General features: G+C 46.2%; 1 protein-coding gene across 7 annotated transcripts in view; it reads left to right on the top strand.

The window, feature by feature from the left end:
• PAX2 (paired box 2) overlaps positions 1–24,086 on the top strand; it is a 109,136-nt gene that overhangs the window by 40,512 nt on the left and 44,538 nt on the right. For 5 of the 7 annotated variants that reach the window (XM_036735727.1, XM_036735723.1, XM_036735722.1 and 2 more), the window contains 2 exons: positions 7,569–7,654; positions 8,632–8,751. In XM_036735727.1, the coding sequence (XP_036591622.1) occupies positions 7,569–7,654; positions 8,632–8,751 (206 nt within the window). Of the gene's footprint in view, positions 1–7,568; positions 7,655–8,631; positions 8,752–18,326; positions 18,396–24,086 lie in introns of all 7 variants that reach the window. The other 2 variants (XM_036735726.1, XM_036735721.1) reach the window with 1 other exon arrangement.

Genomic DNA, 24,086 nt, shown 5'->3' with positions numbered 1-24,086 from the left:
TAGACCTAGGTCTAGACAAGATGCTACTGGATGCCACCACAGTCTAAGGTGAGATGTCTGATGTCACTTCAATGCTAACAGGACCTCTTCTTGTCCCCTCCTCAGGGAGAGTTTTCACAAGCCATTTATTATAATACATCGTGCAATATAATATTATACATAACATAACATAACATAATATGATGGGAAGGTTAACTTGGAAACCCTGAGGCGGACTGTGGATGGATGGATAGATGAATAGATACATTTGTACTAAGTATACATACATTATATCACTCTATTGATTTGTAAAAAGTTCCTGGTCTGCCTGGCTGTAATGAGATTTTTGAACTTTGCGTGGCGATCAATGAGAGGAATATTATTGGCCTGCAGAATTGATATACCTGCTCTCGGTGGCTTGTTCTGCTCCCGGGCTGTCCCGGCCCCCCAGGTGTACGATTCCAGCAGACACTTAACCTTTTTTACAGTGTCATCAGGCTAAAAGGAATCTAATAGTGACACAGGACTTGTGCTCAGCACTCTGGCACTATTGCTTTCCTGTCACAAATAATTTATAGCCTTCTATTTCCATCCCTATGCCTGCACCCCAGCTCTACCTCCTGCTTTCCTCCGGCTCCGGGGAATCAATACACTCACATAGCCACACTGGTACTTCAGGGTGCAGGCCAAGACAGACTGAGACAGAGACACAGATAGAGAGCAGAGACAAATGGACAGACAGACCAAAAAAAAAAAGGAGAAGCTGGGAAAAAAAGAAAGTAAAGGGAATGAGAGAATTATATATTGCATATAAAAATATTACATATGAAAGGAGAGACAGAGAAAAGGGAGTGTGTGTGGGGGAGAGAGAGAGAGAGAGAGAGAGAATAAAGACAAAAGAGGGACCAGATTATATCCTAGGCACATTCTTAGAAGCTTGAGATTGTTCTCTTCAGTGTCGGTTTAAAAAACTTATTATGAGACAGATTCTATTATTTTAATTCTCATTAGAAGTACTAAAGAATTTACCTGTCTGTACTCTTAACCCATATGGACCCTCTGACTCCTGGAGACTTAGCTAGGAAGGAGGTTGCCCTATCCAAACATCTAGACTTCTCTTGAGTATGAGGCTCTTAGTGACCTTCCTGAATACCAGCTCTTGCATCTGCCTTCCAGGCCTAAACGAAGTACCAGCTGCCCCTGAGAAAGAGCCAACTCCTGATCTCTACAGGTCTTCTCACTAGGACAGAGCCTAGAGGGGGAGGACCAGGCAGTCCCACCTATCCTCTCCTTCTCAGGCCTCTATTCTCTTCAATGTTCCACAAATCCTTTGTAGAGAATCTGTCTCCAGGTAGACCACCCTTCTCTCTTTGTCAGGGCTTTCGATATGGTCTGCAATATGATGTGGCCTATGACTAGGCTTCACTGGGGAAGAGAAGCACCCTGCCTGGGCTGTGTTTCCCCACCAATCCTGGAGCGCCTACAGGAAGGGCTTGGCTCTGTGGAAGGCCTTAAGACCCATGGCTGGCAGTCCCTCTTGAGTTGGGGCCCATACCAGAATTCCAGAGCCTTCTTAGGGGGAAGGTCTGAAGTGAAGAGGAGAGAAAGAACACAGAGCATGTATTTAGTTGAGCCTGCATAGAGAGGGAAGAGCAGATAAAGAAGTTGGAGCTGCTAGCCCAACCCTCTCTTGATGGAGTCAGAGAAAGTAATGAGTCTCCAGAACTTCTTAGGTGTACCCTCCAATGATGGGGTGCAGGGTGAGTGAGGAGGTAATAGTAACTACTCAACAAGAGTACCCTAGGCCCTAAGATCTAAGATTTGGCCTGCTGAGTGGCAGTGGAGTGATATCCGGAGATCTAGTCTTTCTGAGGCCATGAATGAGTATATATATATGTGTATGTGTATGTACATATATATATATATATACATATACACATATATCTATATATGTACATACACATGTGAGCCTGATTGGGAGCCACCCCATAAGTTTCATAGCATTTCAAGCTAGGAAGGATCTTAGAGGTCATCCAGCCCAAAATCTCTCATTTTACAAATAAGGAAACTGAGGACCCAGCAGCCTCTATGGTGGAGCATGCAGTAGGCAAATAAATTTGCTGCATTGCTCTACCCTTATGCCCTTCAAAGAGACAGAAACTGAGTAGTCCCATGCCATGGAAAGAACACTTGGTTTGGAGTCAGAAGTCCTGGATTCCAATCCTGATTCCTACTTCCTATCTGTGACTTTGGGCAAGTTATTTAATCTCCCTGAGTTTTCTCATCGGTAAAGTGAGGGGTTGGACTAGATGACCCCTAAATTCCTTTTCAGCACTAATTCTATGATCCTGTGACCTATACTTATCTCTTACATTGCTCTTCATTGTTGAACTCTTATCCTGGATGCAGGAAGGAAATGCTTGGCCCTCAGGGGAATGGTGGGTTTTTTTCCCCAACACTGCCAGCTCTCAAGTATCCTGAGATCAGCCCCAGGGACTGAGTGCCCGCTGGGTTGGTGGCAGAGACACCAGGACTATTAGTAACCCGACAGCAGGAGCCCCGACCAGCTCCTTCACCACGCACCACCAAACTGCTGTCGGAGAATAGTGATTTTCCATCACTTTCTGACTCAGCTAAATCTGCACTAGTGCCCTGGGGGTCAGAGGCTTTGGGTAACAAAGACAAGCAGCCCATCAAGGAGAGCCCTATCTGTGCTAAGCTTTGCAGCCACGTCTTCTCATAGCCTCAGCATTTCTTACCCTTGGCCCATAGCCCGTCAACTAGAATCTGTATCCCAAACCCAGGGACTTCAGAGCCACCTAGGATGCCCATTGTCAGGCTCTGGAGCCTTCTGCTCCTGGGTTGGGAACAACTAGCCTTGGCCGTCCAATAATCCTTTTATTCATCTCACGTTGACTCCCTGGGAGACTCCCCACCCTTTTCTATCTTCTTTAGACTCTCCAGCCTCTACCCAACTCCTTTCTCAGCAGATGACCTCACCTCCTCCTTCAGAGAAAGGTCATTTGAGCTTCTTCATTCAGCCTTCTTGCATTGAAAAAATATCTGTTTTTACCATTCCTGGGTCCTTTTCCTCCACTCTGAGGGAAGATGTTCCCTTTCAATCCAATGTGGAAACCCTTGTCTGATGATCTTGACTCCACCCCCTCCCATCCTCTCTCAGTCCTTACCCTGTCAAAGATTCCCTCTGTTGCATGATCAAACATTCCCTTTCTCCCCTGGCTCTCCCCATTCTCCCAATAACATGCTCGTGCCCCTCTTAATCTAAAAACAATAACAAAAAACCAGCCAACCTCTTTCCCTCTAGCCTTCTACTCCCTTGTGCTAGAGCCAAACCTCTTTCCTTTTACTCCAAAACTTTTCAAAAGGATAGTCTAAGTCTCTCTACTGCTGCACTTCCCATTAGATACTTAATCCGTTTGTCACAGTGGTCCTGAAATGGCTTTTTCCAAGGCCATCAACGATCTCATTCCCAGGCCTTTTCCCACTCCTCATCCTTCTTAGTTGTTGCATTTAACATCGGAGACTGCTTCCCTTTCCTGATACTCCCTTGACTTCCATGATACTACACTATCTTGGTTCTCTCTTACCTGTCTCTCATTGGCTCCATGTCCTCCTCCTACCCTCTTAATATGGGTATCCCTAATGGTTCAGATGTCAGCCCTCTACTCTTCTAGCTATACTCTCTCCTTCTGAGATGTCATCCATTCCAGTGACTTCAACTGTCATTCAAAGAAATGCAAGGATAGGAAGAGGAATCAAGACTGAATCATCTATGATTTCCTAGGTATAAGCACCTCCCAGAAGAGGAAATTCCTTCTGCTAGCACAACTCATAGGCTTAGATAGTTACCTAGAGCAGTGTTGTCAAACTCAAATAGAAATGAGGCCACTAATCTATACATAAGGATCCCTGAGGGCCCGGTATTGACTTAGTTTTAAAATATAATATTATATATGCTTCGTTGTATTCTTATTTATTTTAAAAAATATTTCCCAATTACATTTCAATCTGGGGCTATCCTCTGGAGCGTTACAGGCTGAATACAGCTGCTGGGCCATGTTTGACATCTCTGGCCTACAGCCCTGAGAGGTTAAGTGAATTGCCCTGGGTCACACAGCGAGTATGTGTCAGAGGTATGCCTTGACATCATGTCTTCGGGGCTCCAAGGCCATCTCTCTCTCCACCGCAGGCCAGGCTGAGTCTCTCACTTGAATACAAATGATCTCTAAATTTACATTTCTAGCTCTGCTCTCTCTTGTGAAGGTCCGGTACTAGATATTTAATGGCCCACTGAATATCTCCACCTCAATACCCCAGGCCAACCTCAAACACAACATGTTTAAAAATCAAACTCATCATCTTTCCCTCTTCCTGATTTCCTTCTTTCTGTCAATAGTACCACTAATCTCCTAGTCACCCAGGCTTGAAACCTCAGAATTATCTCTGATTCTTCCTCTTCCCTCCACACATCTCATCAGTGACGGAGCAAATCCTGTGGATTCTTCATTTTGATTCTTCCTTTGCAATGTTTCTCCAATCTGTCTTCTTCTTTCCATGCCCATCACTGACGTCTCAGTCCAGACCTTTGTCACTTTTTGCCTGTTCTGTTGCTACGGCCTCCTAACTAGTCTCCTCCCTCCTGGACTCCCTCTATTCTAATCTGTCCTATGCTTTGGTGGCAGATTCATATTTCTAAAGCACTGCTTTGTTCAGTTTCCCCTTACCCCCAACCTTTCAAAGGCTCTTCATTGACAACCCCAGAAATTGAAGGATAACCCCCAAATTCCTTTTCTCCCAGAAAACAATAGATTTAGACCACATGAGAAAAAAGCCCCAAGTACACTCCTGCCTATATGTCTCTGCTCCTGTCGTTCTCTCTACTTCTACTGCTCTTCCCCTCCTTCTTTCTCATTTAGAATCAAAGACACAAATACTTTTAGAGTAGGAAGGTACCTTTGATATTCTTTAATCCCTTATTTTATAGATAAAGAAACTGGTTACTAAAGGAATGAATAACTGAAGGTCACAACCAATTAATAGCACAACAGAAACTAGAACCCAAGACTCCTGATTCCCAATTCAGTGAAATTTTATTTCTTTCTTTTTTATTCCTTCCTTCCTCTTCTTTCTTTCCTTCTTCCTTTCCTTCCTTCCTTCCTCCTTTCTTTCTCTTCCTTCCCTTCTTTTTTCTTTCTTTCCTCCTTGCCTCCCTCCCTTCTTTCTTTCTTCCTTCCTACCTTCCTTCCTTCCTTCTTTTCTTTCTTTCTTTCTTTCTTCCTTCCTTTCTCTTTTTCTCTTTCTTTCTGCCTTCCTTCCTTTCTCTCTTTCTCTTTCTTTCTTCCTTCCTTTCTTCTTTTCTTTCTTCCTTTCTCTCTCTCTTTCTTTCTTTCTTCCTTCCTTCCTTTCTTCCTTCCTTTCTTTCTTTTTTCTTTCTTCCTTTCTTCCTTCCTTCCTTCCTTCCTTCCTTCCTTCCTTCCTTCCTTCCTTTCTTTCTTCCTTTCTTCCTTCTTTTCTTTCTTTTTTCTTTCTTTCTTCCTTCCTTCCTTCCTTCCTTCCTTTCTTCCTTCCTTTCCTTCTTTCTTTCTCTTTCTTTCTTTCTTCCCCCCTTCCTTCCTTCCTTCCTTCCTTTTTTCTTTCTTCCTTCCTTCCTCCCTTTTTTTCTTCCTTTCTTTCTTCCTTCCTTTCTTTCTTCCTTCCTTCCTTCCTTCCTTCCTTTCTTCTCCATTCTGGGAGCTTTCCTCATTAGTGCCAAAGTGAGCACAGACATCCCAATGGGCTTTAGCCCTACCGAAGTTCCAAACTCCTGCAGTCAGTTGATGCACCAGTCTCAGGCTCCCGCCATATCAGAGGATGCAGGCATATGCTGCCATGCTTGGCCTTCTGTGCATTTTCCACAACACCTGCATAACCTCTTATCTAAGTCATATGCTGCCTTTAAGACCCAGCTTAGCTCTTACTAAAAAGGAAGAGTCCTTTTTCAGACATTTCTCAGATGTATCAACCTACAGTGCTCTCCCCCTTCCACAAACTCCCACAGCACTTCTCTCTTGCACTCATTTGGCCTTAGCATTGAAGCTTGACTCCAGCATAGTGATGTCATTTTGGTCCTCTTTGAGAATGAAGGGTGACAACCAGCCAATCATAAGCTGGTTTGTGCTCTGGATCATCTTTTTATCTGACTTCCAAAAGCAGATTGTGAGTCCCTTGAAGAGAGTATTGTCATCCTTGCTTTTCCCCATCACCTAGCACAGTGCTCTACAAACCTCTAGTGTTCAATTAATAATAATGTCCAGGGCCTTGCATGTAGTAGGTATAACTGTTTGTTGACTATACATTCACAATAATACTAATTTTAATCCTGCTGATAGCCTTAATTAAGACCAATTCCCCTAAAAACGTCCAAGGAAAAAGTAGTAGTTTCATTGAGAAAGGTTTTTGCAGAACACCTGACTTGTCCAGTGTTTTGAGGGACCCTCTCTTAAGCATTGGTCCTTGGGTGGGTCTTTTAGGTTGGTGGTCAGACACCCTGGAAACCTGAATCATCCTTCAAACCTGAGACTTCTATCTGGTTCCCTTTACTCTGAGTCAATTCACAGAGCTCCAACCAAAGCTTTACACATAGTAGGCACTCAGTATATGTTGATTGAATTGAACTGACCTGTATTCATGGGATCATAGGATTTAAGACTAGAAGGGGTGTGGAGATCCAAATCGAATATTGCTTGTTTTACTGATGAGCAAATAGGCCCAGGCAGGTCATTCAGCTGAGCAAACTGATATGAATGGCTATCTAGGGAAAAAATTTTCTCTGGGTAGAGATTGATCTTCCATGGATCCAGACTGGGGCTCTGGGCTGTATGAGGCCAGTAGGTTGGAGCAACAGTAGAACAACTTCCTCCAGTGAAGGCTTCACACTGGGACCATGTGTGATCTTTCAGCGACAAGACAAATGCCAAGGAGGGGTTCATACCTGTGAACCATCTTTTGCCCTCTTCCTACTTTCTACTGAGCAATCCTTGCTGGTCCCCTGGAAACATCCTGGCATCTCCCTTTTAAGCTAGGGTGCCTTCCCCTCTGCCTCCTCTATGCATCAGAGCACTTCCATGAGGTCGGAGCCTGCTTGCCGGCATCCCCACCCCCAATTCCTATGTGCCTTGTTCAAAGGCAGTGTGGGGGGGGGAGAATGGGACTCCACCACAGAGAGTGTAAGCCTCCCTCCCCCAACCTCCCAGAATGGGAAATGCTAGCTACTGTGCCATGCTGTGCTGTATAGGGCTGTTGCCTGGTCTGCCTTTTCTATCCTTGCTGCTGAAATGAAGCTGCAATTTGGATGATGCCCAGGGGTAGGACAGAATGCAGATTGCTTCCTCACTGAGCTACACTAGATTGGATTGGCAGAGCCAACGGGAGGGAAAACTTGCTCCTTGCAGCAGTCAGGGCTGGGCAACTGGGAGCAGATGGATGAGAGGAAGCTAAGGCGCTAGGGAGAACAAACAAAAAAAAAAATCAAAGCCAGTGGCTGGACTGGGGTCAACCAAGTTTCTGACTTGACCCACTGTTTGTTGCAGGATCATCCGGACCAAAGTTCAGCAGCCTTTCCACCCAACCCCAGATGGGACGGGGACAGGAGTGACAGCTCCTGGCCATACCATAGGTAAGAAGATGGGATGGACGCACAGATTGTAGGTCCTGGGAGGATCCCAAGGCAATACAAATGAGAGATGCCCCGTGAGCTGAGCACCAGCAGCAAAGGGACAGGTGGAACAGAGGCCCCTAGACGTGGTCTAACTCCCCCGCTTTTCTTAGAGGGCACCAAGGAGCTTAGGATTTCCCTTTGGAAAGCTATCAGACCATCTTCTCCCTAATCCTTTTCTCTCCCTCCTCCTTTCTCTTATCACTTTACTTCTCTTTCTTCTTCCTTCCTTTCTTTTTTTCCGCATCTAATACTGTCCTTTTGCTATCTGTCTCACCCTCACTCAACCTCTCCCCTTTTATTCCTTCTTCCTGCCTCATTTACTCCTTTTTCCTTCCCTTTTCTGAATCTCTACCTCCCTGGGTTTTTTCCCTTCTTTCCTCCTCCTTGTCTTTCCTCATTCCTATGTCTCTCTCTTTCTTACCCTCTAATCCTCCCTCTTCCTACGTCTCTATCTTTCTCATTTACTCGCTGTGTACTTTGGATTTCTCCCTCTCCCTTCTCTTTTCTTTCTATCTGAAGTCCATGGTGTGGAGTTCAGCCTTGAAGGGTAAGAACTAAGGAAAAAATGCCTGCTCCAAGGTGATTTCATCTGGCCTAAGAAATGGGACGAGGCTATATATGGAGGTATCTGTGGAATGGACTTTGCTAAGTTTTCTATCCTTAGTTGAATTTATCTTGACATGCCTCCTGTGATCCCTTCAAAATATCCTGGGAGTATCTTGTCTCTGATGTAAGGAAGGCCTGGGTTCGGACCAACATTACCAGAGAGCAGATTGTGGAGATGAGGGAGAATTAAATAGGGTTGAATTGTAGCAATGGGGGTGGCCCATATCAAGCACCAGAAAGAGGAAGAATTTATGAGCTCCCTCCGAATGCTGCCCACCCTGACTTGGGGCTCTGCTCTCCTGACAGCCTTTCCACTTTGCCTTATCTAGTTCCCAGCACGGCCTCCCCTCCTGTCTCCAGTGCTTCCAATGATCCTGTGGGCTCATACTCCATCAATGGGATCCTGGGGATTCCTCGCTCCAATGGGGAGAAGAGGAAACGTGATGAAGGTAGGGAGCAGGATAAAGACTTGGCCTCCTCTTTGCGTGCTTTGTCCCCGGGCACAGGGCTCCGGTTTCTGGTCTGGCCTTGCAGCTGCTCTTTGGTGAGATCAGTTTTAGTAGTGAAGCCTGGTCCCCCCACTACCCTGCTGGCTCCCAGACAGAGGTAGGGTGCAGGCTCTGCCATCAGCTCCACCATCTGCTCACCTACCATTGGGACTCACCCTATCCCCATTTGATTCTAGGTGGAACAGGAACTACTTGCCTTAAGAAGGTTTCACGTAAAACCAAGTTAGTACCAAAGCTCCTCCTATTCCTTTTACTTGACCCCAGACTGTCAAGGTGGGGGAAGATGTCATACCCTGATGTTCTTTCTCTATGACACCTGAAAATTATTTAAACAATTTTTATTTATTTTTATTTTATTTAAACAATCGTGGGGGGGTGGTATCTTTCTTACCCCCATATAAAATGATTACTTTCTCCATTTGCTTGGAACATTCCAACACAAAGTCAAGATAGCAGGGAGGAAAAAGAAGGAGGGAAGAAAAGAGGGCAGAAAGACATTTCAGTCTTTCTGAGAACTTTTCCCTTTCCTCCCTTTGGCAAATCCACTTGCCCCTTAATTTAAAAGCTAGAAAATTGTGGATTCTTTGAGGACAGTTGGGTTTTCTGGGTCTGCTTGGATGGTAGTCTTATAGGTACAGTCTTAGCAGAGGCCCTAACCCCTGAGACTCCACATTCCCCAAAGCCCTGTCTATATACTCCCATTGGATCCAAAGCCTCCAGGTTAAGAGGCTATGTGTATAAGAGCTCTGGGCTCCAGACTGAGGGGATAGTATAAGTGAGTGGCCCCAAACCTGAGGGGGCAATGTATGTGAAAGCCTCAAGCTGAGATGGTTCTGTGTAAGGATTCCAGGCTGAGGCGACAGTGTGACAGCCCCCAGATTCCAATCTAGGGGATAATATATATGGGGGCCTCAGGATATGAGGGCAGTAGGCCTGAGGGCCCTAGGCTGATGGGGCAATGTGTTCCAGGATTCCAGACCCCAAGCTGAGGGGACAGTGTGTGTGAGGGCCCTAAGCTATGAGCACAGTATGTATGATAGCCCCAGGCTGAAGGAACAATGAGTTTAAGGCCCTCAAGCTGAAGGGACAGTCTGTGTGATTGCCCTAGGCCCTACTCTAAGGGAACAGTATGTATGCATGTGTGAGAGCCCTAGGCTTCGAGCTAAAGGTCGAAGGCACTCTGTGTATAACAGTGAGGAACACTGTGTATAAAAGCCCTAGGCTGAGGGGACCCCCAGTCTGAAGGTACAATATGGGGGAAGCCCCCAGACCTCAGGCGGAGGGGACAGTGTGTTTGAGGACCCCAGGCTGAGGGGACAGTATGTGAGAGCCCCAGGCCTGGCAAGATAGTGATGACCTGGTGCTGGACTCCTTCCAGCAGCCCTAATGGCCTCGTTTCACAGGGAAACAGCTTGTCTGGCTCTATTTTGCCTTCTTCTGAAATATCCAAACCCATTTGGCTGCCACGGGCTACACCACTCACTAAATTTCATTTTGGTTGTTTTGGCGGCGACGGTGGTGCTGAATTAGGGTTAGAGGTGGTAAGAAAAAGGTTCCCACCCCCAAATCTAACCTGGGTAGAGTTATGGGGAGGGAGGGGTTGTATCAGAGAAGAAAATGAGTGTGTATCCATTGCTTCTACCCAGACTTGAGGATTCTTATTTCCTTCCAATCCCTGGTACATTAGATGAACTGAGGGATTTTCAAATCTATTTCAAATCCTCAAAAGTATTCGATCTTTAGGCTTCCTCATCCCTCCTATCCCCTCCAATTCCAGGAATCCATGAAAGCATCTCTTCTCCCCACTACCCACCTTCCATATATTGAGGCCTGGGCTATTTGGTGGGGTGGCGGGGAGGTGGTGATGGTGTGTTGGTGTGGAAGAAGATAGAGGCAAGCCATGCAACCATATTCTTTTCCCTTCTTATCCATTACACCGCTGGGATGAATTTTGAGTGAGTCTTCTCTCTGCTCTTCAGGCTAGACTGAACCTGGTAGACTGAACCAATTTGCAGCAGGGTATGGGAAAGGCAGGAGAGTACAGTCACTGTATGCTAGGCCTGGCTGGAGCAGACTACTTTTCTCCCTGGAGAACTGACCATGTTTGTTTTTGGTTTTTAACATCCTTTCCCCACCAAGGTACCCTTGGAGACTGACCTGATGAGTGGGAGGGGAGGTCAGAAGCTTAGCTGCTCTCTTTCTTTCTTTCTCTCTCTCTCTCTCTCTCTCTCTCTCTCTCTCTCTGTCTGTCTCTGTCTCTCTGTCTCTCTCTGTCTCCCTCTTTCTGTCTCTGTCTCTCTCTGTCTCTGTCTCTCTGTCTCTCTCTGTCTCTGTCTCTCTGTCTCTCTGTCTCTCTCTCTTTCTCTCTCTCTCTCTCTCTCTCTCTCTCTCTCTCAGATTTCCCTTACTCCAGAACAGGAACACCTACTAGGTGGATAGATTTCAGGGGAGTCTGTGAATTTGGGTGGAAAAAAAATTACGTCTTTATTTTCATGAGCCTCTAACTGAAGTTCGATGTTTCCTTTAATTATAAAAGGAGACAACAAACATTTTGAGAAGTCCATAGGCTTCTCAGACTGTCAAAGGGTTCCATGATTTAAAAAAGAGAAAGAGAAATGATAAGATAGTTTCCCTTCTTGTGTGAAGGAGAGGGTTTCCAAGGGGGAGGCTAAGTATCCCCCAACCCAGTTGACTCTGCACTGGAGTACTGCAGTAGGGCTAGAGAGGAGAAAGTGGGGGCAGTTCTCTCCCAGCCCTCATGTAGGGCCTACAACGTGCAACTAGTTCTAGCCTGTGTTAGGTAGCAACACAGATGATTAAGAAGAGCGCAGATAATTATATGTCAAGATGATGTAGCCCAACTCTCCAGCCAGGCAAAGGTAGCAAAGCAGCCTGCAGTCAGACTGTACAAGGGGGCTAAGGGAGGGGCTACTCAGATGCCCAGGTGTATATGAGTGCTTCATCCACTGGGTCTGATGGGATGGAGGACAGAGGCAAGAAGGAGACCAAAAATATGGGAGGAGGGAAGTGGAAGAACTTAAGTATCACATTCCTCTCCTAGGAGCTCACTAGGAGAGTAGGTCTGCTTTGACCACCTTGGTCTCCATTTGGCACTGGATATGATTGGCATTTTCCATGAGAGGCCACCCTGGGCCCAGGGCAGGCCTATTAGGCTGACAGGAAACTACTGAGATCAGGAGCACCAGCTCCTGGGGGCAGGCCTCAAGGAGCTTCCTCTTGGCTTAAAGGAGGTTGATTTTCCCTTCCAGCCCTCCCTCTCAGCACAGTGCGGCCCATTCTTCAGCTCTAACAATGTCACAGGGATGGGCATTAGCGAGGACAATCGCTGCAGTATGTGCTGGCATTATTGGAGACAATCTCAGCAGGAGTTATTGGTGTTCACAGTGATAATACCCAGAGCATTATTGGCATTGGCACTCATAATATGGACAGCGTTATTAGAATCTGCAGCAATCATAGCTGTGGGGTTATTAGTATAGGACCTATCAACTTGGGCTCTGTGGGAGAGAAGTGGTGTTATAGCATGAGTCAGAAGCCTCTTGACCAGACCTTCAATGGGGCGAGGTGGGGGAAGTTACCAGGGTAGAGGTTTGGGAAATGTGACAGCCATCCAGGAGCAGAGTGGGAGATTGGTGGGGAAAATTCACTCCTAAAGTGTGCTATGATGGTGTGACCCAGCGCAAGCCTGGGGTTGTGGTAAAGCAATGGGTCAGTTGGAGTGTGCCTGTGTGTTCATCTGTGACTCTGAGTGTACCTGATGACTGCAGCTGAAATATTTATCTTTAAGCATCCAATTAATATTAGCTCGGTTGGATGGGTGGAGGGCTTCCTGGCGCTTTTGGTGGCACCAACAGAAAACATGTTTTCATAATAGCAGTAGAGACATAAGAATGTATGTTTTATCATTGAGATGGGGGAGTGGGCCCACATTAGCCAGTCCTCCTTTTACATCTTTATCCAATAACTTCCATCTGGGTTTTGGAACATTGCTGTACATTAAATGTTACTGGTTACAGTTTGAGAAAGGGAAAGTGAGTCAAAGTAGATCCACTAGGATCCTAATGAGGTCATGTGTCTGTTGCTGGGGTGGGGGTGGGGGGAGGCATGGTGAGGAGGAAGGAGAATGAATGCATGTATGTGTGTGTGTGTGTGTGTGTGTGTGTGTGTGTGTGTGTGTTTTCCTTCCAAGTGTGAGGTTGCCAGAGGCCAGAAGTTTGCATTGAATTAATTAGACACCTAGTGAATTGTGGTGTCCAGCAAATATAGTTATGCTTGGTAGGTTGTGTGGCTGCAAATGGCAGATTCCTATCAGTTTCTTTAATATCTCCCTTCTGATTTGGATGAAGCTGTAGCCTGAAAAAGTCGTTTATTTTCGCAGCAAGCTTTTCACTAAGACGTCCCTCTGGGTGTTGTGCTGATTTGACTTAAAGCAAGCAGGGAGATTAGGATGTGGACAGGAGTAACACCTGAGGCTTCTGCTCAGGGCCCGTGGTTGGGGGCAGGGGGGAGAAGAAAGAAGTCCCCAGCTGAGAGCTGCAGAGCTGGGGGATCTATAAGGTCCAGTAGTCCTGGACCAGCCTTTCTCCCTGCCCCTAGAGCCCAGTAGTTCCTGAAAGTGGCTGGAGGCCTGTGCAGGCTTTTTTATTGGCAGGTAGTTATGAATGTATCTGGGAGTAGGCCTGTGAGGACAGGCCATGAATTTCAAAGGCATAATGGGCAGAACCATGGAAAAGAGGGAAAGTGAAGTCATATTAGACAGGAACTTCCTTGAACATAGCTCACATAGCACTTCTGTGTCCAGGCCCTTTGTTGGAGTGGGTTGCCATGGTCAGGACCAGTGTGGTAAAGGACTATACACAGGAAGTTTGGCCCTTGTCCATCTCTATCTGCTAATAAATGTTTGATCGAGCCGTGGCTGTGTCTCTTAGTATACTATAAACATGTTTAGGTGTAAATAAATCGATAGGCAGTGGTACAATGTAAAACACCCTGATCCCAGAGTCAGAGGACCAGGATTCAGATGCTGTCTCTCACTTCCTGTGTGGCAAGTAGTTTAACCTCTCTGAGCCTCAATTACCTCATCTGAGCTAGTTTTCATGTAAAATGAGGGGACTGAATGAGATGGCCTATTCCTTCCCTTCTAATAAATGTCTAAAATACTTTAGTGAGATAACCAACTAACTTGAACTTCCCTATCCCATGCTTCTAAATTTGTCCTCATTTCCCTCCTGTCTTTCACCCTGTCCCTTCCAGGCTCGGTGGAGTTTCAGCCATGCCTGTGTTAACCCTTACTCCTGTACACCTTGATCTCATCCCCCTCTCATCTTGTCCAGAACTACTAAAGTGTGATATAGTAGAAAGATAGAGAAATTTGGAGCCAAATGACTCAGATTCAAAATTCAACTCTGCTACTTGTAACATAGGCGATCTTGAGCAAATCACTCTCCCACACAGGGCTTTAATTTCCTCATCTATAAAATGGAGGGTCTGGACTAAAGTGATCTTTCTGAAGTCCCTTCTGGCTCTAAATCTATGTTCCTATGTTCCTTTAACCTTGACTTGTCGATCATTCCCTGTATTGTGTATCTTAAATCTTCACCCCTCTTATGGTTCCTTCTTCTTGACCTACAAACATACTCAAACACAGTCATTCCCCAATTCTATGAAAACCTTCCCTTGACCCTGATACCTCTCTCAAGCTATTTCTCTATCTCCCTTCTCCCCTTACCTTTAAATTTCTGGAAAGAGTAGTCCATTTTCTTTCCATTCACTCACTCCTTAGGTCCTGTCAGTCTGGCTTCCATTTCCACCACTCTACTGAAATCACTTCTCCAGTCATTCATGACCTCTTGCTTATCAACAAACCCAAAGGACTTTTTCTCTTTGCAGTGTTTGACCAGGGCCCTTCTCTCTGTTTATCTCTGTCTGTTACTCTATCTCTCTTTGGCTCTGTCTGCCTCTGTCTCTCTGTGTCTCTATCTCTGTCTGTCTCTCATCCTCTCTTTGAGAGTGGGTCTCCCTATCTCACCCAGACTGGACGTTCAGTGGTCATTCAGAGAGCCAATTCTGCTACTGATGAGCAGAAAAGCTTTAACCTGCTGCTTCTGACCTGAGTGGGTTTGCCCCTCTCTTGGCAGCCCAGTAGCAAATGGAGCCCCAGGGGCTTACTATATTGGTGCCTAACTTGGTGTGGAAAGCCATGTGCTTTGGCCCTATCTCAGCTTAGAACTCCCCAACTCAAGTGATCCACCAGCCCCAGCCTCCTTCCCTACCAGCAGAGGTTACAGGCATTCACTCCCAAACCTCCGCCTTGTTGCCACACTCTGTTCCTATGGCTTCAGTGACACTGTATCTAGAGTTCTCTTCCCATCTTTCTGACCCTTTCTGCCCTGTCTCCTTTCCCGACTCCTTCACTTCATTTATCCTTTTAACTTCGGTGTCCCATAAGTCTGTCCTCAGTCCTCTTTTTCCACAAAACCTTTACAATCTTCTCTTTACTGTTCTAATCCACTCCTGTGGAGCTAATTAACACATCTACAATGTGTAGATGACTCCCAAATTTCTATTTCTAGCTGCAACCTCTCCTCCAAACTCCAGCCCCATATTTCCGATTGCCTGATAGATGTTCTATTAGTATACCAAACTTAACAGGTATAGACCAGAATGGTTAGCTTCCTCCCCAAAGCTTTCCCCTGGTGACTTCCCCACTTCTGCTGAGGAACCATTATACTCCTATTTACCCAGGTTCAAAATCTCCAAGTCATCTTTTAACTTACTCTACATTTATTTGTCAATTTTTGCTGTATATAATATTTGTAAAGTGCTTACCTCAGAGCCTAGCACATGGTAAGGGCTTAGTAAATGCTTATTTCCTTCCCCATTCCCTACATTTCTAATGAGTTACCAATTCCTATCAGATGTCCCTTTCCTTTTCCTCTGTTCCCTTCCCATGGTAACCATCCTAGCTCAAAGCCTCATTATCTTATAATTTTTTTTATTATTTTAACTATTGTAATTGTCTCTTGTAAATGTATTATAATTATTAAATTAGCACAGTGCCAGGCACACAGTAGACACTATGAGAATGTTTATTTCTTTTCTTTCCCCCTCATTATATAGCCTTCTAACTGGTCTTCTTGCTCCAATCTCTCCCCTTTGCAATCTGTCCCTTTGTTCTCCTTCCCAAATAATCTTAATGCACCTACCCCTACTCTCATTCATCCACTCAAAAATCTCCAGCAGCAACTTACGGCCTACAAATAAGATACAGACAAGAACAACAGTAGAAGTGAGTTTTATATAGTGCTTTACACATTTTAACTCATTTGATTCTCATAACAACCCTAGGGGGGAGGTACTAGTGCGACCCCTACTTTAGAGATGGGGAAACGGAGGCATGGAGTGGTTAAGTGACAGCGAGTAAACTTTCCAGGAAAGACTCAAAAGCGAGGTCTTCCTGACTCCAGGCCTATTCATTGTGCTTTAGCCACTGTGCTGCCCAGCTGCTCCTTACACTGACATTCAGGGTCCATTCTCAGCATCATACATTACTTCCCTTAACATACTTTCTGTTCCAGCCCAAATGGATTCTTCATCGTTCTGTACCCACCCCATTCACATCCTGCCCTCTCTTGTCTCTCATCTCTGTTCAAGCTTTTCCTCATGCTTAGAATGGACTCCCTTCCCTCACCTCCCCACCACTCCCACAGCCAGCTGACTTTAAAATCTTCCCTTTGCATTAACACAAATCTGCTGCTATCTCCTCCATCAGGCCCTTCCTGGCCTCCCCCAGCTGGAAGTGATTACTTAGTCCTCAATATTCTCATCTCTCCAGCGTACCTGTCACATGCTGTCTCATATTATGATTATTTGCATCCATGGCTTATTCCCCATATTAGATTATAAACTCCTTGAGGATGAGGACTGGGCTTTATTTTGTACCCTCAGAACTTAGTATGGTACTTTGCACATAGTAGGCACTTAATAAATGTTTTTGAATTGAAGATATCTCTGTTTCTCCCTGTCTCCCTTCACATACATGATAGCTCACACATGTTGAGGTGTGTATTTACTCAGGAAATGTGTGTTTATGTCCAGATGTCTATATATAATTTTGAGAAAGATAGAGACAAGCAGAGACAGAAAGAGAGAGAATATATGTATTAAATCCTTGGATGAAGAAGTCTGGAAATACATCTTGATTGGGTAGAATTTCATTTCTCTGAATGGTATTTGTATCTGGAAGTATTTTGAGCTGTGAGAATGTGAAGAAAGGGGATATTCTTATGAATTTGGAGATATGCTGTATTGGATTGCATTTAAAATAACTTGTATAATTGTATACCTGGTTCAGGAAAACTCCTTAGCTGAGGGAGGGGACAGTGGCATAGTTACTGATACAGTTAGTGATCACATGGGAATGTGTAGGTGGAGCATCGGAGACCAGATAGGTGTCTATGACTCTTGCTGATTGGCGGTGAAAGGGGCATGGATTTTTTCACTTGCTAATAGGATGAGCCCTGTAAGAAGCTGGGCAGAACCAAGTCTAAGATGGAGGGTACCAAGAAGAAGGAATGGTCAGAGATGAAGAGGAGAAATAGAAGACTGATAACTCTAGCTTCAAGTTAGAAGGCATAAAGCCTTGAATCTCAGATGAGGCTTGAAGAGTATCTAGCTTATAATTACTATGGAGTTATTAGAAGCATCTAGTTGTTCACTGGCCAGCTAATTTTTTTTGCATGATCACTTCTTGTACCCTCTGTATTATCTACTAATTTACTCTTGTCCCTACAAATAAATATCCTTGTTTAAATCTCAATCTGTCTAGCAGGGGGAAAGAGAGGATCAGATTAGAGCAAGAAGGTATCAGAATAATGGCAGTAGCTGTTAGGGGAAGATACAGGACCAAGGGCCAGAATGCTGAAGAGACTGGTCAAAATATGTTACCTGTGAGGAGCAGGAAAGCTGGGTCCCAAAGGAGGCCCTAGACACAAGCTGGTATCTTAATTTGTGAGCCCTGGCAAGACCAACTGCAGTGACCAGGTCAACCAGGGTCCTGGCCGATGATACAGGATCTTTTCACAGCATGTAGGAGTTTAGTAGGGGAAATAGGGTATGAGGAGAGGATTTCACCCTGGATATAGGGGTATGGATTTGCTGAAAACTTATCATGGGGCATGAGTGTGTTCTGAGATTGAATGAATGAATGAATAAGCATTTATTAAGCATTTACTATGTGCAAAGCATTTTGCTTTACCCATAGGCTCTTCTGGAGCCTCCTTCCAGGTATAGCCTCATGAGACAGTATTGTGGAAACCAACATTGGGGTTCCCTGTCCCCCTTTTCCTTTCCAAAATTCAAGCCCCATTCAGCTCTTTCAAGTAGAGTTTGCTCTTTCTGGATCTCAGTCTGTCTTATGGGATTTATCTGTCTACCTGCTTGCCTGCCTTTCAGGATCTCTCAGTGTCTGTCTGTCTGTCTCTCATTTGCTCTAGTCAAAGTATACACTGATCCTGCCCACTTTAGAGGAGGTGGAGGTTTGCATCTGGTCTGGACTTTAAGAGGTATGGGGGTTGGGGCAACATGGTCTTGGGGATCAAGGACATCCTTCGGGCAGTTGAGACCATCTAAGCAGCCAGGGAGCCAAGGAGGAGGAGAACCAGGCCTCCCTGGAACTTCACAGGGTCTAGAGCACAGGGTTCATCACTGGTGAGGTGGGTGGAGGATGGGGGGCGGATCTTGAAGCACTGTAGTGGGCTGGTCGAAGAGAACAGGGTGCTGCCCACTATCAGGTCTGCCAGTGAAGGTGGTGGTGAGGGCACTTCTGCCAGCCTTTGGAAAAAGAAAGAGCAGATCGGGCCGTAAAACAAAAGCAAAGGAGACTTGGAAGCCCCTGACAGCTCTAATTCATCACGGCCCAAGTTTTTTCCCGTGTTCCCATTATATTTGTTTGTAAAAGTGGAAATCAATTTTGAAGGTAATTTTCTGGAAAGAATGGAAGGGAGGTGGGAGGGCCGGATAAGGCAGAGATGGTAAAAGGAAAAATTTAGGCCAGGCACAGCCCAGGGGCAGCTCTTGGCAAGGTGAAAGAAAATTGCATATTCAATCTCCATCCATGAATCTCCCTCACTGCTGCCCGCCTCCTGCTTGAAAACAATGAAGCCTTTTCCCCAAAGCTGGGCAGGGCCTGACTATCAGCCTCACTTTAACTTCAGGGTCATTAATTCCCTGATTATTGAAGGAGAAGAGAGGGTTGCAGCATCTTCAGTTCCAAAGAGCTTCCTCTCACCCCAAATGTGGTCAGGCCCTGCTGGAATTGGGGTGGGGGACACCTTAGCTGAGTGTTCTGGACTAAACTGCAGGCTATGTTTGGGAACAGCAAGGGGATAGTAAAGGGTGGGGGAAGAAAATGGGAGAGCCAACTGACCTGGGAGAGGGGGAGCTGGGAAGCTGGGAGGAGGGTTGGGGAAAGGCAGTCATTACAGCATACCTCTGTTGTGTTGTTATTGCAAATTAAAAGTAGCATGTTCCACTCCACAGCTATCTTTGGGGAGGGAGGGGCGCTGAGGGAGGTGGGGGATCTTATCACTGCTTCTTCAGCAGACCGGCGGCGTGGTGGTGGTGGTGTCACCGTGTGAGGTGACATTTGAATTTACAATTCCGCTGAGAAAAGCCATTAATTCACAAATTAACATTTCTCCCTCTCCCTCTCTCTTTAACACTCTCTCCCTCTCTCTCTCCCTTTCTCTCTCTCTCTCTCTTTCTCTCTCTCTCACATGGATGTGCAAGCAATTGAAAAGACAAAGGAAATAGCCTTAAGGAAGAGACTTTACTGCTAGTCTGTCTGTGCTGAGATTGCTCCCCCTGCTTCCAGATAGATAAACCAATTACCTGAGAGGCTCCGCTAGGCTCTTGCTTGGCTCCTGGCCGCCCGCTCACACCTCCTTTTGTAGGCTGACTCTGTGGCTGGAGTAGGCTTCTTGTAGCTCATTAAAGGAAGCCAGTCAAGCCCTAGTTATTGACCTGCCCCCACAAACACACACTTCTCCTCTCTTGCTGGTGTAGGGAGGAGGATGGCTTGGAAGGGCGAAGAAGTCAGCAGAAAAGGGGGACACTTCCATGACCTAGGGGAAGGGGAAAAGGTCCCAAGTGAAACCCTCTTGGGTACTGGGACCAAGAACAACAGCCTGCTATCTTGAAGTTGGACTGCTGGGGGAAATTGACTTTGGAGACTGGAGGCCGAAGTTGAGATGAAGCCCCTTCCCTTGGGGTTGAGCACAATTGCTTGTTGGGTATGAAGGATGAGGAAAGGATTAGCAGGAGTGGTGAGGTCAGTAATCTGGGACCACTTGGCTTCCAGTGAATGTCTGTGTACACGACTAGATAGGGTAAGTAGTGTGTGTCTAAAAACAGTCTCCTGGAGAACCGGATAATGCCTGTAATCGCTTCGATGTTAGATTGAATTTAAAATATCAAACTGTGTGGGTGATCTGGAGTCACACAAGCCACACTGCCCCCATAGATAGTGCTGCTTAGCCTATGGGGTTCCATAGTAGCGCCATATGTACAAGCCCAGAGAATTCAGAGGCTTCCCAGAGTCTTTCTCTGCATGTAAGTCCTGCTGAACTCCTAAGATCACAGGATTTCATGCTGGAAGAGACTTTGGAAATCAATGAGTTCCGTTTCCTCATTTTACAGATAAGAAACCTAATGCCTAGAGAGGTAAAATCATTCGCTCCAGGTGAGTCAGTAATTAGCAGAGGCTGGGTTCTCACTCAGGGCTTTAGTTCCAGCTCTTTCTCCACTATACCATGCAAGGGAGACAATACATTACCTTGTGAAGCAGTTCCCTTGGGAGCAAGGGTGGATAAGTCCCGGGATGCCAATGGCCTGGGCAGTGTATATAAAGTACTACATTGGATAAACAAAACAAGCTATCCGGACAACATACAAGATTGACTAGAGTCAGGCTGGCTACTGTCCAGCCTTTCTGTTCCCCAGTGTCCAGGTCTGATTCCCTTTTCCAGCAAACCTCAAGGGAATTGCCGGCCTGCTCTGGGGGAGGAATTCTCTGACCTCTGCAGAGAAGAAAAGCTGAGGACCTGGTGCCCTTTGCATTCCAGGGCATGAAAGCCTTCTCTTTGCATGGAACCTTCTCCGAGGTGTTCAAAAGCACTGTAAGAAGGATTTACTTTAATGTATCTGGCACAAAGAAATATAAGCCACATCTGGAGCATAGACGTTGAGGGGATGGATTGTCCTCAACATCTGTAAGATAAAGTTGTGTTCATCAGTATTGGAGGGACATGCTGTCTAACCTCCTGTACTACAGAGAATTGTCAGAAGACAATCCAGAAACTAGATTCACAAGGATGTGTCCCTACCCTTTATACAGGCATAGCTCACAGATTTGTGTATTTGGGCTTCTTAACGCTCAGTACCTGCCTAATGTCCAATTCTGACCTGAGGGATGAGTCAATGTTTGATGTTTCATGTCAATTAAGATAGAGGAAAACTTCTGTAAAGTCATAGATTTAGAGCTAGAAGGGAGGTTGGAGACCATCTAATCCAATACCTTCATTTTCAGATGAAGAAACCGAGGCCCAAAGAAAGAAGGGAAGTGGCTTACACGACTAGTAAGGGTAGGGACAGGATTTGAACCCAGGTCTACCTAACTTCCAAGTCCAGCATTCTATCCATACTACCTCAAAGTATGAAGCCGGCTTTAATTTCCTAATTCTACGTTTCCTATGTGATGTGGCACATTAAGCCACTCCTACTCAAAGGAGGTAGTATGGAGAATTTTCCTTGTTTTGACTTAAATCGCAGATTGCAGACTGGTTGGCCTCTTTGGGGAATGTTCGACATCAGCCCATTCTTGAACATTAACCGTAATAGGTTCATAGTGGTATTGTGGAAAGAGGACTGAATTTGGAGTCAGAGGACCTGGGTTCAAATCCCAGCTCTTCTGTAATTTCTGCATTTTTCAACATCACTGTGCCTTGGTTTCTTAATCTGTAAAATTAGAGAGTTGGACTTTAGGTTCCTTCCAGTCTAATACTGGAATTCTATTAACCCACTCATCTTATAGTTGAAGAAACTGGGGCCCAGAGACAGGGAAATGACTTGTCCAAGGTCACACAGGTAGTAGGTAGCAAAAGCTAAAATTCCAACTCAGAGTCTTCTAACTAAAAACCCAGTGTTCTTTTCACTATGCCATGCTATATATGCACACACACATATATAAGTTGGTATGAATCTGTGCTTGTACTTTACCGACCTAACAAATGACATTGATTGAGCGCCCACTGTGGGTACTGTGCACATACACAAATTAATTTATCTGGAGACAGTGGCACAGTGGATAGAGCGCTGGGCCTGGAGTCGGGAAGATCTGAGTTCAAATCCAGCCTTATACTTTTATTAGCTGTGTGACCCTGGGAAGGTCACTTAATCTCTGTTTGCCTTAGTTTTTTTCAATTTTAAGATGGGAATGATACTAGCATTTATGTCCCAGAGTTGTTGTGAGGATTAAATGAAGTAAAATTTGTAAAGCATTTAGCATGGTATCTGACACATAGTAGGTGCTTAACAAATGTTTGTTTCCTTCCTTCCTTCTTCCTTCCTTCCTTCCTTCTTTCCTTCCTCCCTTCTTTCCTTTTTTCCTTCCTTCTCTCCTTCCATTACCTGTACATATATGACAACACAGGGCTATGCCTCGATGCATGGAAATGTATGCTGGAAGGCAAGCCTTCCTCTTTCAGGGACCTTGACCAAAGTACTAACCACCTCTATACCTCAGCTGGTCTGTGTGCAAAGGATAGAGAAAAGAGTGAGACTGAATGGAGAAAGAAGCATTTTGAGATCTAGAACAAAGAACAAAAACATGGGGAAAATTCCCAGGACTGCTAGGCACGACATTTGTATGACAAGGACACACTCAAAAATCCCACACACAGCGACGTGTGCCCCAGGATGCTGTGAGAAGGGGGTGCTCAGCCCAGGCAGAAGCTGTCAGGTCCTTTCACAGGGTCCCCTTCCCGTCGGACACACTGTCTTGCACACTTTATCTAGTCCTGGCTACCCTTCCCTAGAAGCTTCCTTGCAGATAGGCGTCTGATCCCCTTCCCCCACCCGGCAAGGGCACGGATCTGGAAATCTGCTGCCTCAGCGCTGCCCTTTCTCCCCCATTCGTCTCTGGACCGGAGGAGGAGGAGCCCAGGGAGCTGAGGCTGTCCCCTAGGCATTGCTGCACTGCCAGGGAGAGGAGAGATCTCCTCTTTGTCTAACTCCTCATCCTCAGACCAGTGAGCCAGGGCCAGGGGTGGGCAGGCAAGTGGGTAGTTTGGCTGGCAGGGACACCCTTTAGCCATGCCAGGGATTTAGGGAGAAGGTAGGCAAGAGAAAGAGAGAGGATTGTCCCCACTTAGAGAGTAACGCCAAGGTCCCCAGCATCCCTTTGGTAGCCTGGTCATCTCTTGTAGAAAGTAGGGCCCTGGAGGTAGATTCCCTTCATGGCTCCTGGGTTCCAGAGGTTTGGGGGGCTCTCCTGTTCTAGTCTAGCTGGGGACGTTGGAGAGAGGGGAGGAGAGGGATGGGCCCACTCAAGGACTGGGAGATGGATCACAAGCAGCCGAGCTGCTGCCGAGCCAGTAATTCAAACCATCCTGACCCTTCGGTGAACCCGAACCTGCTGACCTTGACAGCAGCAGACAAGGGAGGCCTCAGAAAGCCCAACCTGTGTGGAGGCCTCTTCCTAGCCCCTTCCAGCTCTGTCTCCCCTTCTTCCCCTCCCTTCTTGGAGGTATATAGCCCCAGGCCTCCAGGTGCCTCCTAATTTGGCTGTGCCTGTAGCTCATCTCATGCATCCCCTTGACTGTCGGCAGCTCCTCACCCAGGGAACCTGCTCCTCTCAAAGCACCCATTGTTGTTCATTGACAGTGGACAGAGGCATTCTGAGGGTCTCCTTGTGGCTCCTTGGGGTGGAGGCTGTGGTTGCATCCTCGCTCAGGACTAAGGTTGGGGTCTAGCACTAATCTCCTCTCTTTGTTGGGAAGGGCAGGGAGCTCCAGTTGCAGGCCTCTCTAGAGCTGGCTGGACAGCGGTGTGTGTGCCTGTGTCTACGTAAGGGGAATGGGAGCTCTGGGGGAGAAGGACAGGCTCGTGGAAGGGCAAGGAGGGAGAAAATGTGAGGGAGACAGAGGACGAGGGGAGGGCTGGCAAGCTTGAGGGATGGCAGCCCCAGGAACCTGCAT

The sequence above is a fragment of the Trichosurus vulpecula genome, chromosome 8 (assembly GCF_011100635.1).
Source record: "Trichosurus vulpecula isolate mTriVul1 chromosome 8, mTriVul1.pri, whole genome shotgun sequence".
Lineage (NCBI taxonomy): Eukaryota > Metazoa > Chordata > Mammalia > Diprotodontia > Phalangeridae > Trichosurus > Trichosurus vulpecula.
Note: the sequence above shows the minus strand (reverse complement) of the source record. Positions and strands in the feature narration are given on the sequence as shown.